This window comes from Apteryx mantelli, chromosome Z (assembly GCF_036417845.1).
Source record: "Apteryx mantelli isolate bAptMan1 chromosome Z, bAptMan1.hap1, whole genome shotgun sequence".
NCBI lineage: Eukaryota > Metazoa > Chordata > Aves > Apterygiformes > Apterygidae > Apteryx > Apteryx mantelli.
Genome location: NC_090020.1, coordinates 18,893,614 through 18,909,878, shown reverse-complemented (window position 1 = coordinate 18,909,878; position 16,265 = coordinate 18,893,614). Strand labels below are relative to the sequence as shown.

At 39.3% G+C, this 16,265-nt stretch overlaps 1 protein-coding gene across 2 annotated transcripts in view; it reads right to left on the bottom strand.

Moving 5' to 3' along the window:
* Nucleotides 1-15,606, bottom strand: part of KDM4C (lysine demethylase 4C) — a 266,679-nt gene extending 251,073 nt beyond the window's left edge. For both annotated transcript variants that reach the window (XM_067315328.1, XM_067315329.1), the window contains exons 1-2: nt 15,362-15,606; nt 3,906-4,070 (exon numbers count right to left, since the gene is read on the bottom strand). In XM_067315328.1, coding sequence (XP_067171429.1) covers nt 3,906-4,049 — 144 coding nt within the window. In that variant the 5' untranslated portion in view covers nt 4,050-4,070; nt 15,362-15,606. The remainder of the gene's footprint in view (nt 1-3,905; nt 4,071-15,361) is intronic.
* Nucleotides 15,607-16,265: the final 659 nt, after the last annotated feature.

The window sequence follows — 16,265 nt, the reverse complement described above, 5'->3', positions numbered from 1 at the left end:
AGCAGAGCAAGGGCAAACAGACCTACATGACATGGTTACAGAGGCTCTTCCTCATTTACAATATAACTAGAATGCAGTTAAAGTAATTAAAGTATTTTTAAAAGATTTCATTATGCTCTCTTGTATCATGTACGTTCTTCCAGGTGTTCTGTAAACCCTAATCAGATATCCTGCATGCATATAATCACAGAAATACAAAGATTTTTTTTCGTGCTCCTGAACAACCTGTACATTGAGAACAGCTTCCCAAGCTGTTTTGAAATGTTACCTATGGGATGGGAGGGAAATCCTAGGTATTTAAATATACCCATTTCTTTCAAAGATCATTTTCCTCCTATAGTGAATTTGCACCAGAGCTGTATGGCCAAAAAAGGAGGTGCACACATTTTCAATCATATAACCATAGGGACATTAACTTCAAACAAGCCCAATTACACTATGCAAATACCACAAAACCCTGACTACACAGTCAAATCCTGTCCCTATCAAAGGCATTCACAGTTTTAGTGACTTTGGCAGAAACAATGTGAAATATCAAGAGCTAAAAAAGTAGCAGCAATTTGTGTAAATCAAGTCTTGGAATCATTTCTAAGATACCACTAATTCCTAGTTTCTCTTCATTTTATATACACACACACACATATATAAAAATGTACAATCTGAAAAAACAGTAGTTTGGAGATGAATTGCTTCATGCCTACCATCTGATAATTTTCTATAAAGAGTTTTCTATGAAGAGCACAACTCTTCAGAGATTATGTTAATGAGAGCCATGAAGGAAAAAAATATCACTTCCTTTTTAAAAAGAAAGGGGACGGTGTTTCTAGTAGTACTATCGTACAGTACAAGGGAAGCTACAAAATAAATGGCTATAGTTTGATAATGGACAGCACAGAACATTCATTACTGAGGAAGAGGCACATCACCTTGCTAGGAAAGGAAATGGTTTTGATATATACTGAAGCACATTTGCTTGATAATTTAAAAGTTAATACAGGTTAAACAGTATTAACTAGTGATATGAATACTATTTTTCATCCTAACCCTTTAAACTGCAGTATTTTTGAAATACTTGAAGTTCTATTACTTGGGGAGAAAAAAAAAAAAATCCACACATTTGGGTACCTAACCTAAAAGATTACTACTGTTCTGGCCCACTACAGATGGGGCTAATAATCCTTTAAGGTATTATACTTCAATTTTGAAGCAATGTTTACAAGAAAGAATCTACAAACCCACGCATTTCAACCCTATACTGCCACTAAAATGACAGCGTAACTGTATTTTATGGATATTTATTTGATCTTTGCCCTTCCTTAACAAATGAATATTTATATCACATACAGTCCATATGTGCAAGAATTAAAGTCTGCTGAGAGAGAGAGAGAAGAAATACTAAGGGTAAGGAGATGAAGATGATAGCAGGAATATTACAGATGAACATGATAGGAATATTACAGAAACGTAAAATGACACAATAAAGCCAAGACCGATTTCACATCCTTTTCTTTCCCATTCTTCCCTAATGTCACTATGTCAGTCCTTCTCCTCAGGACATCCTCAATTTTTCAGCAAGGCAATTTGACCGTCAAAGCTTTTGCCATTTTCTCCTAACTGCTTGCACTTGGAGGTTTTATTGCTGGATGACAGGAAAGAAAGTAGAACCAAAAACCAGGTAAGGAAACAAATCAGAAAAATGACTGAAGCCATATTCATGCCTTGAAAAATGCATCTGAAGAATGTGTACAGTCTTTCCATTATTCCAATAAGACAAATTCATTCTCTTTCTTCATTTCCTACTGGCCAAAATTTTGCCATCAAGAACACCAAGATACAGACGGTTTTCCTTCTCCAGGCATCCTAAAGTTCATATACGCAAATGACTAGTGCACGGGACTTGATCCAAGACATATTTTAGGCCCATGGTTAATCCACAAGCCTCACTGGGAGCACTTAGCACAATATATCATGAAGTTATTAGCAGGGTTCTCAGCTTTTTCAGTCCCTGACAGATAAGAATAGAATATGCATAAAATGATGGGGGAATAAGTGAAGCTCTTATTTATTATGAGTAGCTCTGGGAAAAAGGAACATAAGTTTGCATAGGCATTTTAACGATACAGTATCATATCTGATAATGCATCTCCTGAGAATTACTAGAAGGTAAAAGAAAAAATACATGTACTTTTTTCCATTTTCCTTTAAAATAGAATATAATAGTGTAATTCACTTTTCAAATTAAGAAGCTTCTCTTTTTGAATATTGCCTGCCTAATGAAAAGACTAGTTACAAACTAGAAAAGACAGAACTCATGATAAAGAGCATTTCACAAATATTCTTCTTTTGATTAGAAGTATTTCATTCTTTGTTTTTTTCCAAACATACTATAGACAAATGTTGGTTCATATAATACCTCCTCATATAGCCAGGGGTAGCAAGGGATACAGCTTATGCATACTTGTCTTTATTTTATACACAACATACCAAAGAAAGCAGGCCACAATCAATAAATACTATATACAAATAAAGAAAATAAAATAGAAGAAAAACAGTATCATTATAGCGGATGCTCGTACAACAGTTTCTATTTATTTGGCTAGATTCCATGAAAGGCATTGAAAATTAGCACCAGTTGAGATAAAGCTGTTTAAGCAATATTTCTATTAAAGTAAGGATTTTTTTTAAATGTTAAAATCCATGTACACAATCAACAAAATAATGCAGCTTGTATCTCCTGCTCACATACATATTATTGGGGGAAATTTATTAAGCACCACAAGAGCAGATGTCACAATGAACTTGCTGTTAGTCTTATTGTTTAAGACAAGAGGGCCATAATTGTTTAGCCCCATTCAAACAAAAAGCTTCCATAATATAGCTGAGTATGTGAAAAATCTCAGTTTTTCTCCTTTCCTGTTTTGTCTGTTTATCACACCTGTAGCCCTCATGTTTGCAGAGAAGAGTTTGAAAATATCCATATTCACTCTATCCTCAGAAAGGAAATAAAGAAACCACAAAGCTTTTAAAATTTGGGAAGGTTCACTTTTGCTTTGTTTTATAGTGAGTAGGGGGAAGGAGGGATAAAAAGGAGTTGTAGTTTTTGTTTTTCTTCTCTCAATTTCTAAATGCCTTGGATTTGCAACATTAGCTTGAAAACCCAGTGATGAAGAGCTGTTCTCACTGACTACTTCAAATGACTAAGCTAGGATATCTAGATGTGCACAGTATCATTGGTTTGAAAAGTAACAAAATAGATCTAAGGCGCAAATACTTATTTAATGTAACACTAAATTACTTCGGACTTAAAATTTATTTGACAATCACGCTCCCTTAGGGGACGAATACCTGCTTTAAGATCCTGAATATATCAAAGGGTAATGAAATGGTTGCTGATGTGCCTCAATCTCATTAACAAAAAGGTGACACAATTACCATTAAAAAATAAACAATTTCATTTTAATTTAACATAGAACCTCACTAAATGCATGCATACACCCACTGACTGTAGAGGGATCGCATACTTTAATAAAGTTAAGCACAACCCTAAACAGCCCTAAGAAAATGAATTCTATCTCTGATAGATCAAGATTTTCTGATTTATATGATGAACTATCTTATACTGCATTACCAAAAGCTAGTTTAAGTCTGCCTTACATAGAGGCCCTCTTTTGCTGTTGCAAAGATGGAAACAATTGAAGGTCACAGAGAAAAGTATACACCATCTTCATTAGTTTATATGAAACATGAAAGATACTCTTTTAAGACAGAGCTTTGTGGTAACAGACCAATGTCTATCTATTGGAAAAATGTTAAATTCCAAAAAGTCAGTTTTGTAGTCAATGAAATACAAAGATTAGGAACAGCAGTGTTAGGAACAATCTTCCCTCTACACAGAAGATGCTTACCTTTGCAACTCCAGCCCTATGAGCACCTTGTGATTCCATGTATGCTAAGTATTTGTTGAACTCCCTGAATTCAACCATTGAAGGCCTGAAAGTCATAATTTTGCAGCTTGGGTTTGGAGGACTGTCTGAGATGACAGTAGCCATTGTGGTTCACTTTCAATCCAGCTAAAAAAGAAAAAAGAAAAAAAAACACAGTAAAATATCTTTAAGAGAATAATCTTCTGTTAAATGATTTATGAGATTGAACATGCGTTTCAAACATGAATAAAGCTTTCAAAAACCTCTGCCCATGCTGGTATAAAAGACAAAACAAATGTTTATTTTTTCTTCCTACTCCTTTAAGACTATGCAACCCTTACCAGAATGAACAGTATCATGAGTAACAGTTATATAGTTCAGTCTATAACTCTTCGTTTTTATAGCACATTTCCTAAAGCTAGCCTTTAATATCACACTAGCACCTTCCTGTGGTGATCCGTCTGCACATTGCTGTCATTTCTGTCTAGATACTTATATTACACAGGCCTAACCTAGAGTAACAAAGCTGCACATTTAATAAAATATCACTTCCCATTTTACAAGTGGGAAAATTAAACTACAGAGTGGTGATTCTCCAGTCACACTATAAATGCAAAGGGAAAAAAAAAGAAAAAAAAAAAAAGATCTACACCTCGATTTCTTAACTCTCATGTCAGCACTTTAACCACAGGATTATAATCACCATTCATTCTTTGAAACCTCATCAACAGAACAAAGTATGCAAGAGAAACAGAAAGATGTGTTCTCCCTTACTTCCATATCAGCAGAGAAAATAATTAAAAAAAAAAAAACACAACAACAAAATCATATTTCCATTTCACACCAAGATATAGTAGTCATGAAAGGACTGAACTTTAGGTCACTGATGCACATATTTCAGCTTCAGCAGGTTTTGTAATTTCTAACTATACATCACCACGTGTCTATAAGGACTGCCATCTATTGTTCAGAGAATTCCTCCTTACCTTACAGAAAAGCCTATCACAAAATACAAGTAACTCAACTTTGACTAGCTTTTCAGTAATTTTGCTATCCTGAGCAGGTGATTTAACTTGTGCCTCATTTTCTCCATCTGCAAAACGCACACAACCATGGTTCTGTTGCCACACCCTGTAATCTTAAATTCTGCTTGTACATTATTGTATTAGCCCACCAATTTCATCACAGCTTCATGTCTCTTCTAGCTTGGTTTTGTATGAAAGTCTGCACAGGAAAGCTGTATGTGGAAGATTCCTTTGTGTCTCTCTCCACTTCACTCTGCTGCTAGTAATCGAATGTTTAGACTTTTTATCTTTTTATTTATCTTTTGTGTCTTTACTATTCCCCATATTTTAATACCCCATTTTACCCAACACATCACTCACCATTCTCAGCAGTTAAATTGATTTCTTTCTCCACACCCCATCCCTTCTCTCTGGAAGTCATCGCTTCTCACTGTTAAGAGGTTACTTAAAAACAGATTTTCCACTGGTTTCTGCACCGAGCTTAAAAAATAACAAACTATTTATTAAGGATTCTACCTCAAGTATTTCTGGGTTTGGATATTATTAACTACTGAAAAAATTTACAGGCCACAATATTTTGTATTTGTGAAATGCAGCAATTGATTTGGGGCAAAGGGCAAGATGAGAAAAAGTATTTCTCATTTTTATTTGCAACCCCTATATCAAGAGAGTTTTTACTTTCCAATTAATGAAAATAAAGGTGTGAAATTTGTAGTCCTGTTTGGGAGCAACATATAACAACCTAAGAAGAGCAATAGGAAGTCAGACTCAGCCTCAAGCTTCCACAGTTGCTAACAGCAGATATCTAGGAAAAAGTAGAAGGGGAGCTTATACTTGTACTTTTTGAGAAAGTCCTTGGCCTTCAGCAGTTCTGTCTTGTGATTCCTTAAGCTGTGAGGATACCTTTGCATTTAGTGGAATTTGGTGGAATTTTTTTGACCATGATTTTGAACCTTCATAAGCCTTTAATATCCAGGCCATTCTGTGACAAAGCATTTCACAGTTTAACAATGTGCCAAGGGAAGTATCTCCTGTATGTTTTGAATATTTCTAGTTTCATCTGGCATATCCAATGTGTATACTAGAAACAGCTATTCACTGTCTTCTCATATCTGCCTTTATGCCCCAGACGATTTACAAACCTCTATCATCATGTGCCTCAGCCACCTATTTTCCAGGCTAAAGACTCCTAGTCTAGTTAGCTATGCCTTGCATTGGGGTGGGCAAAAACTGCCAGGACTATTCAAGATATGAGCGTACCAAGGATTCACACAATCATGTAACAACATTCTCCTTTTTAGGTATGGTCCTCACAAATACTACAAAGCAGTTTGACCTAGAACTCACTTTTTAAACAGATAATTTACTACCTCCTAAAAGTTCAGAAAAATGTGCATTGGTAATGCAGCCTATAACTTTGCTGTAGACATAAATAGCAGATGGCAGAAGTGAACTGATACAGCACTTGTACACAGTTCTCTCAAGTCTCATTTTTCTGCAAGACCTTCTAATTTGGTTCCTGTTTCACCCTGCCTATACGCATAGAAATGTCTAGCATTTCTAGAACATGGCTAGGATATCTCTCCAGGATGACCCCACACATCAGGTCCAATTCATCAAACCACCAACCAGATTAAAAGGGCCACAGGGTCTCAGAGCAGAAAACAGGCTGCAACTTAGTTCATCAGCTGGACTGCACTTTTAGAAGGTGTGCCCAATACAAGAATCAATACAGGAACACCGGCACGCTTTGCCCACGTGCAACTGAAACCCCTCTTCCACAGTGGAAACAGGTATAAGGATCAAAATTACCCCAATCATGTGACCTGATGCTAAGATATATTAGATGGTCATTAAAAATATTTCTCTTATATTAACTTCTTTCTGTAAGCAGTCGCTGAATTTACCAGAGGATTTCACATCTTCATGATTGTGTAGGAAGGCATATTTAAGGTGGTCTTTAAAGTGGATTTTAAAATCATAGCCCAATTGCTATCAGTAACATACTTCATGAATACAGTTTCATTTTTTTCCACGTATCACTGCCTGGAGTGTAGCAAACTTTCAAGTTTTCACTTCTCCAACATGCAACACTGAAGATAGCTGTACTGGTAGGCCTGCATTTTTAAGAGCAGTGCCTAACAGCCATCTTAGCCCACAGGAATCATGAAGTAAGAGATGAATTACAGGGGTATGCTAATACATGGAGAAAGAGACCTGGCTGCAGAAAAGTGTGCTTGATACTCATATTCAGTATATAAGACTTTTCAAATCTTAGTGCAACGTAAATAACTAGTCCGTTACCTGAGCATTTCTTCAAAAACCCATTTCTAAAAGCAAACAAAAAACTAACTATATGGCAGTTTATTAACTGCCTTTACAGGTTATTAACTGCTATCTACTGCCAATAGATACTCTCAGATACAAACATTCTGAATTTCAGAATTACTTTAGATCTTTGCAAAGATATGCTAAGGTAACAATGATAACTTTTTTCACAAGGAGCAACTACATGGCAAATCCTTTATCAGATGCAGCATAAGGACCAGGCCGGGGGAGGGAGGTAATTAAGCCTCTGCAGCCAGAGAAACAGAAAGATGTGATTGCCCCCTTAAAAGCTGCGGTATGGCAGACCTCAAACCACAGACCTTATCTCAAGTACAGAACTAATTATCTCGGTAATCTTCCCGATGAGCGTTTCCCCTTCTCTCTCCTGAGGCTAAAAGAAGTCATGTGATTTCTGCTACCTTTACGCCTTGTTAGCACAGCATATACCTTGGTCTAGTGGTCAAGGAAGTCATACATGTCCTTCTGCTACTATGACTGGAAGTACGCACGCTATACTGAATTTAGATTCAATTGCACAACAGTCATACTGCACTTGTATAGCCTGCTATGATACTCACAGCAGGGGAAAAGCACTCGATCAGCTCACATGGCTAGGAGCCTCTTCACTCCCAAACTTGCCACCAGTCACCTTGCGTATCCTGAAAGCCCACACTTTAAGAATCCCTGCTCACAATTTTCACAGGACATACAAAAGTAGCAGCAGGATGCTCACAACAGAGTAGGAACACCAAAAGCAAGCCATTGGCTGAGATCTGGCAAGTCTCAGCAGCAGCCTTTCTGTAGGCCAGAGGCAGCATTTTTTCACTCATTCAGTATAGTCCAAACAACGAGCTGGGCCTTGAACAGTATGGCTGTTCAGTTATGGCACCAACACTTTAGCTTCCTCCTATCTTCTGCTCCCAAAGGATTCAAGTCCTGCAAGAGTCCTTAAAACTTCCTCCAGACCCTGGTTCTTGCAAAAGCTATCAGCTAATTTCAGCCAAAGCATAACGAGTTCTTGACTGGAAAAAAAAAATAGTTCAGCAGAGAAAGGTCTTGTAAATATCCACACAACTGCCTTGCATGAAATTTATTCCTAAAACTGCTAAAAATATGAGTGTGCACATGCTCATGCCAGACAGACGAAGTGTCACTTACTCACAGAAAGTGTTCCCCTCTTTACAAAAAATCTTCTACCTGGCTTTGATTAATTTTATTTGTCACTTCAAGCTGTGGGAAACAAGCTAGGTAATTTGGTAACCAAAAGACAGGCTGTTCGAAATTTTTGTCTCAGATATGGAGTGTGGGTTTAGTGCTTTTTGTTGTTTCTACTTTTTTTTTCCCTTGTTCCCCAAGAGTTTGTTATTAAGCTAAACAGGCTCACATGGCAAGGTGTTTTTTTTTTTTTTCCCAGAAAAACACAGAGGACAGTATTCAGAACTAATTTCAGAAAAGGTCCAAATCAATCTCAGAACATAGGCACTTCTAAAAAGTGCACTGATACAACTTCTTGGTCACCAATCTCCTACCCTTCCAACTAAAGCAAAAAAAAACAAAATTAAAAAAAAAAAACTGTGGACAAAACATCTTAGAAACTCAGATCAGGTCCATACAGAAGAAAGCAAATAAAGATCTTTCATGTGATATAAAAAGAACTAAGTATGCACAAGACTCATGGGCAGCATGGAAAGGATTAAGTCTAAAGACACCGAATTTTAGAGAGGAGCAATTGTGTACTACAGTCTAGGCTAGGAAGCTGTTTGCAGCAGCTGTTAATGATCTAGTAAAATTACTCTATCCATTTCTCCTTGTCAAACAAAGAAAAGCTATCAAATAAAAAGAATCAGAGGGAAAATAGAAAAAGACACAAGAATTGGATGGCTTCTGCCGCAAGTCACTGAAACAGCACTGTATGCCACTTGCCATGAAAAATGGAGCAGCTGAATGAATTTCTCCTCCTCTCCATCCCCCCCCAAAAACAGGCTAAATTTCATGCTGGTTTAAAGCAGTTATCATAAGTTTCTACAGACTCAGTCATCCTTATTTACTCATCTGCATCTGTCTCACTCCCAGTACAGAACTGATATGACCAACAGTTCTGTCAGGAAACTCATCATGGCTGAAGATAAGGATTTGGGTATTTTAATAAAGCCAGGACAAGAAAGTACATATTGCACCTCATAGCAGTATCATCAATTCCCCACTCCCATAAGAAGGTCAAGAGCACTTAAGCATGAATCTTTGAAAGTTCTACTTTTTGACTAGAAAAAAAGCCTATCAGGCAAAGACAGATATTCACAAAAAAAGGGGGAGCACTAGCAGGACCCAGGGCCAATTCCCTAAGCAAGTATTTCTGCCCCTCCTCTGTAGTCCTGAGTGCCCCTTTGCCTCATTTGCTACAGTTCCTGCCACAGCAGAAACTTTACATCATACAAAAGAAATTCACTGGTAGCCACAGTTTAATAAATATGATTATTTACTCCTATTCAATACTTCAACTATATCTTGGAAGAATGGAGCTCTTACTTCTTCCTCCTTTAATTTGCAAAGCTTACAGACACTAACATGGCCAACTTTTTTACCCTCCCTCTTCCAACTACCTTCATGCGTATACACGCTTGTTTTTTGTGTTCTGTCATGAAAACCACCTGGCTTTTGCATTCTCTGTTGCTGTGGTCTTCCCTAAGTAGATATAATGTCAAATTGATCCTGTTCTCATCAGTCTCAGCGCTGGCCACAAGACTTCTGCAGTTCCAACAATCCAGTTAGACTGACAAATATTTTATCTCACTCCGATGCTATTCGTACACTAAACCTCCTCCTGGACTGTAGGAAGTAGAAAGCCTCATGTTTCATCAGAAAGACCACAAATTCTCTTAATAAAAAAGTTGAAACTCTTTAACCCAATCTTGCAAAATCTTCTCATCTCCTCTTCCCTTCTCCCGCTTTATCCCTTTTCCAGAAAACATTTCTGTCTTCCACATAAGAAACACTGAAGTTCCTCACCTAAGTATACAGTGTTTTTTCTGAAATCACCAGGTTGTCTGCTGAGCAGGGGAGTAAAACTGAATAGACCAGTAATTTTAATACTGATATTCACAAGCTTGCCCAAAGTAGCTGATATATTCATAGAATGGATACAGATTTCTGCAGCTCAGGAGATGATGTAAGAATTTGCAAGTGCTTGCAATCTGCCTTCTGACTTCACAGAATCACTATGGTTTATCAGTAACAAGCAATTAGGCTCCTTCTCCTACAAAAGATGCTGCAGCTTAAAGGGGTAAAGGACCTATTTTCATCAAGCAGCATTTATCCCACAGCAGGCTGCCCTGAGCACCTCCATCACCAACTCCTTGCCAATCTACACAAATCTTAGAAACTCTAACAACTACCTTTCACTCAGCTGCTTCCTGGGCTATTGTTTAACATGCTTTCTGGTACACCTTAATGATTTGCACTCCACGGTCTATTGAACATGTCAAATTGCCTCCACCATATATCCATTTCCAACTTCCAAGTTTTTTTTATAGATCTATTATTTTACTCCATCATTGTTTGAACCGTTGCATATTGACCATAAACTAAGACTTTCTGTAGTTATAACCTGGGCTCCAAAATACCATATCAGTACTTCTCACAAAAAGAACATTTTTATGCAACCTGTTCAGCACCTATTGTTCCTCCTCTGGCTACTGTGAAATGCTGCAGCAGGTAAGGAAAAGCTCCTGGAAGGCTCCACAGCTTAAGCAGAAATGGGGACATGGTTGTTAGCAGAGGACTTCATCTCACAATAAAGCATGGCAAAGCAAATACCTTTTTTTTTTTTTTTTTTTTGGTAAGTGCATTTTATCTCTGCCAGGTGACGACTGTTTGACTTTTATAAAACATCTTCAATCTGCTAAGGCTAACTGGGATAGAAGAGAGGGGCAACATCTGGTATTTATCACTGACTTTCCTTCTCTCTGTGCTCACCTGATTCTCAGCATAATGTTCCTTCCTCTAAAGCCCACAATCCCCACATTTGCAGGACTAGTGAATGGCAGTTTGGCTTCTAAATTTCTCAGAAACCACTATCCACATATACTGCTCTCTTCGGATCACTCAGAGAATATATAAATGGCACACCATTTAATAAAACAGGCTGCTTAACATGAACTCACAGAACAGATCCTGCAAAACACATGGCTCTAATCAACAGTATTAGAACAGGAAAGAGGCAAGAGTATTCATTTTGCCCATGTTGAAGTTGCAGCACTAGTACATTGTATTGCTTTGTGATGCAAAAAGTTCAATGAAGAATAATCTGTGTTTTTAATATTTGTACAGTGGGAATTTGCAATAATTTATAACCCAATAAAACCAGAAGATATTTCCACTGGGACAACAAAAGAACAGCTCAGAAATATCACCAACTCAAATGTAAGCCATACCTACAATTCCTAAGGTGACAAAGCTGTTAAGAGTCAGCTTTTTTCTCTACTATTACCTAATATTTTTTCTAATACTAGATACTTATTTTTCACTGACCTCACTTTCAAATATTTGTCATCATTCTTTCAGATCAAGTATTCCAAATAGTACAATCTGTAATCAAACCAAAGCATAAAAAGTTTTATTCATAAAACTATAAATTTATCAAAACTCTAAGAATAAAGCCCAGATATTTATATGGGGTCATGATAGATAACAAAAAACATTTAAAATTTTTGAATGAGAAATCGTTTGCTATGTATTGTAACTCTTCTGCTTACTTCATCTTTAATTTTACATATATCAGACCCAATTGTTTCTTAAACTCATTTTTCATTTCTATTCCTTCATTTAAGTCTCATTTGCAGACTTTTACACTTTTTTCCCAATACTAACTTATACAAGAAGTTCTGAATTACAACTACCTTTTTTTCCTCCCAATACAAATAATGTATCCAATTCAAAGTAGATTCATTTATAATTTTATCAAGTTATAAATCATTACTCTTAAGTCAGGAAATAAACCTTGAAAGTGAAACAAAGCCTGATCCATCACAGCAATCTCTTTATTATAAAGTATTTATTAAGAAGTTTGAAGGGAGTGGTTAACTACGTCCTCTTAAAGAATGGTTATCCATTAACATTTCAGCTTTATTAGACAAAAGCCAGCAAGAAATCCTAGTCCAGTGAACTAAATCACAACACCCTTAACCAAGTTATTCAAAGCTTTCCAGCAGAAATGCCACATAGGAACGGGAATGCGTTTTGTCTGGGAATTTAAGCACTCCTCTATAAGGTGTGCAACAAAAGCAATGAGGTATCCTACTGCCACAGAGGATCACAAAGTCAAACTGATTAAACACATCGTTGCAAAGATGCATTTTGAATTTTAACATCTTAACTTAAAACACTGATGATTTTTCAGATCTATTGTTAGCATAATATCATTCTTATTTTTATCAAAATGTTAGGCTTATGCAAGCACTCATTTTTATCCTTGATTCTGTTTAAATCAGTAGGATTATTCATGTGGATAAAGTTAAAAACATGCTGTGTTTAGCTTCACAATTTTCAACAGGTGAGATAAAACTGGAAAAACTACAAGCCTAAAACAGTATGAATTGCAATATATAATGTTACCTAAGAAACCAGAAATAGTTACTAACCACAGTAAGAGTTTATAATGCACTCTAGACTTTGCAGCAACAAGTACTTACAAATACTTTCAGTATAGGATTTGGATATGCAACAATTGCTATCTTTCAAGTATAAAATATTCCAGTTCTTTAAACTTGCTTAATTGTGAGTCAGTTTGTGAATCTAAGTGAGCAGCAAGGAAAGAACTCAACATGCCACTTATTTACTGTTTTGAGACATGAAATATTAAGGTATCAGGTGACTAAGAAGATTTGCTACTAGATAAGTATTAAAATGTTAAACCATAAACTCCATGCATGTTATGTTCAACATCATGCTGAAGAAGCACACCCCAGTAAAAGACACTTATAAAAAACAGAAAATTTCAAAATTAATTTATTATAGAACTAAGAAATAGCCCAATCAAGAGCTGCTGAAACTGAGAAAAGCCTAAAAACTATTTAATCTATTTTTTTAAAATAGGTAGGTGTGAAATCACCATTTTTTTAGATAATTACTATATTTGTGCATAATAGCTTAGGGCATTTACAATAATTAGCACTTGCCAATGTAATTTACTAATCTGAATGCATTACTGAGGTAATTGTGCATTTGGTTTTGGTGCACAACTGTCTACCTGACTTGTTTAAAAATCAGGCCCATAAATACAAAATATTGTAGTCAATAATCTACTCATCAAGAATTAAAGACTAAAAATTATAATACCTAGAGGAGGGGTTTTTTTCCATTTTTTCCTTAAAAATTCAGAGGCCAAATCAGAGAGTTTTACAAACACGGACTAAATGTTTTTCCCTTATATAAGTTTGCTCTAATTCTGATCTAACTATTATTTAAATCATGCCCATTTATCTGGATGAGACACATTACTTCCTGGGTCAGTCACAAAAAAGAAGATTGCTCTTACTCTTATCCATATCTGCACTTAGCTAAAAGTCAGCCATCAGCTGCCAACAACCAGCAACATCAGCACCACTCCAAACCAAAGCCGAGAGTAAAATGAGCATGACTGGCAGTGGTTCAGTTTACCCTCATTTCAAATAGTGTGGACTAGCTCATGCTAGTTGTGTCTTCCATTGCTTAGTATTTGGAAGATACTTCTGTGAAGCAGTAACATTAGCTGGTTACCATGGTTCCAGGAAAAATAAGAGCAAGGCCCAAGACAAATTTTATACCACAAGCATAATCACATTCTTGTTTTAGCAAAATTGTGATCAAGAAAACAATGCAGGGTGACAAAAAAAAATGTCTGCATTAGTCTATCATTAAATTTCTTTCTTGTGAAGAGTATTTCTGCTTAAAAGTGGCATTTTCATTAGACATTCCATTACTGCTATTGCTAATGTCCTCGATAAGAGTGTAATTATTTATAAAACTGCAGTTTAACAATATCAAAAATAAATGTTTTTTATTCTCTGAAAAACACAAAATACTGCCTTAAAAAAAAGCACAAGGACATATAGTATCTTCCTTAATTACAGAAGCAAACACATCCTTAGTTTTCTCCACTGAAACACAGAGTTAACCTAGCAGAAAACTAATTTTCATAATATATCCCATTTCAAATTCTCAGTTAAAATCAACTGAGAAGACTGCTAATGTTGCATAAAGCCCTGACACTGGAACTGGTTCTGAACGCGTGGGGCACTGTAGCCACAGACAGATAGATGAAGAACAGATGCCAAGTTGAGTATTTTACTCGGGAGAGTTTTATTGTCTTTTCCTAGCACTTTATAACCATTAACTTTCAGTAATATCTTAACAACATTAATAAATGAATGAGCTATATCTCTACACCTATAATTTGACAAAGTACTTAGGACTTCATGAAACTCGATGAAGCCCTTTCCAAAGAGTGTGTTTTTCCTACAGAGTCCAGAAAGGAGACATGGAGCAAACACGAGGTGTAACAGTGTGCTTTAACCTCTTCAACCACTTTGAAGACCCAGTGAGACAGACTGATCTTTCAGAGCTTTTTCACCGAGCAATTCAGAGCGGGACTGCCCTGACCTAGTATTACAAGGTACAAAGAACACGAGACCGTTTTTTCCGACACCTGCCGGTTTCATTTTCTGTTCTTGACTCAACATGCCCAGCCACCCGGTCACAACGCAAGGCAGAAGAGACGCCGCTCCGTCTCCGGGGACCCCAGGCCACGCCACGGCGCCCAGCTCCTCACCCCGCCGTCGCCCCTTCGACGGCCTCTCCCACGGCAGCGCAGGCCCCGCGCCCAGCCGCAGGGGCGCCCCGGCCCGACTGGGCCTCGCTCCGGCCACCATGTTGGGGCGCCACCCCTGCCCCCCCCGCAGTTAAACCCCTCTTCACCCCTCTCCAGCCCTCTCCCCCCCCCGCTGTACCTCAGCGCCCCCCACACGCACCCCGGCCCACTTCTGACCTCCAGCTCCCCCCCACACGCGCCCCGCCCCCCGCGGAAGCCCCGCCCCCCGCCTCGCGCCGTACCCGGGCAGCAGGGGGTTAACGCCGCGCCGCCTCGGCCAGAGGAGGGCGGGGGGCGTACAGGGAGGGTCGCGCTCCGCTCCGCAGCGGCGCGGGGTGGCGGCGGCTCCCCGCGCCCCTCCTCCCTTCCCTCCGCTCTCTTTTCTCGCCTTTTCGCTCTGTTTCTTGCGTTTTGGGTTTTTTTTCCTTTTCTGTGGGACTTGTTCCGTGCGCGGATGACAGCTGTTGCCTGCGCATGCGCACGGCCCGCACGCGCACAGGGAGAGCGCGGAGGCCGCCCAGGGGAGCACGTGACGGGGGGGGCAGGCAGAAATAGCCCCGGGCGGGGAGGGGGGGCATGTCACGTGCCTGCGCGCGCGGCGCCGCTTCCGGGGGGGGGGGGAAGGGCGGGTGTCTCGCGGCGCGTGGGGAAGGTGCGTTCCCGGCTTTAGAGGCATGATGGCAACGTGAGTGGTGACGTCACGGGGCGGCCACGTGGCTGGAGCGCTCCCTTTCGCTCCCCGCTGGGCCGCGTACGGCCAGGAAAGGGGGCGGGGCAGGTGGTTGGCCCCTGCGCGTGCCTACCTGGGCTGGCGGGGGGCTGGGCTCGCCCGCTTGCGGCAGCCAATGAGGGGCGGCGCCGGCGGTGAGCGTGGCAGCTGGCGGCCGTTAGGAGCGTTAACGCTCGCCGGGGGAAGCCGAAGTCGCGGGCGCGCAGGTAGTCGGGGGCGGGCGCGTCGGGCTCTCGGCGGTCTGTGCGGATGAGTGCCACGGCCCGGCGCCGAGATCCCGTTCTGGGTAGGGACGGGCGCCCACGGGAGGCATGCGAGCGGCCTGCTCCTCTAGCGGGGCGGGTGAGTGTCGTAACTCGCTTTGGGGTAGCTGACCGTGGAGGAAGGCCGTTGCTGAGAGGAGAGGAAGGAGGGCT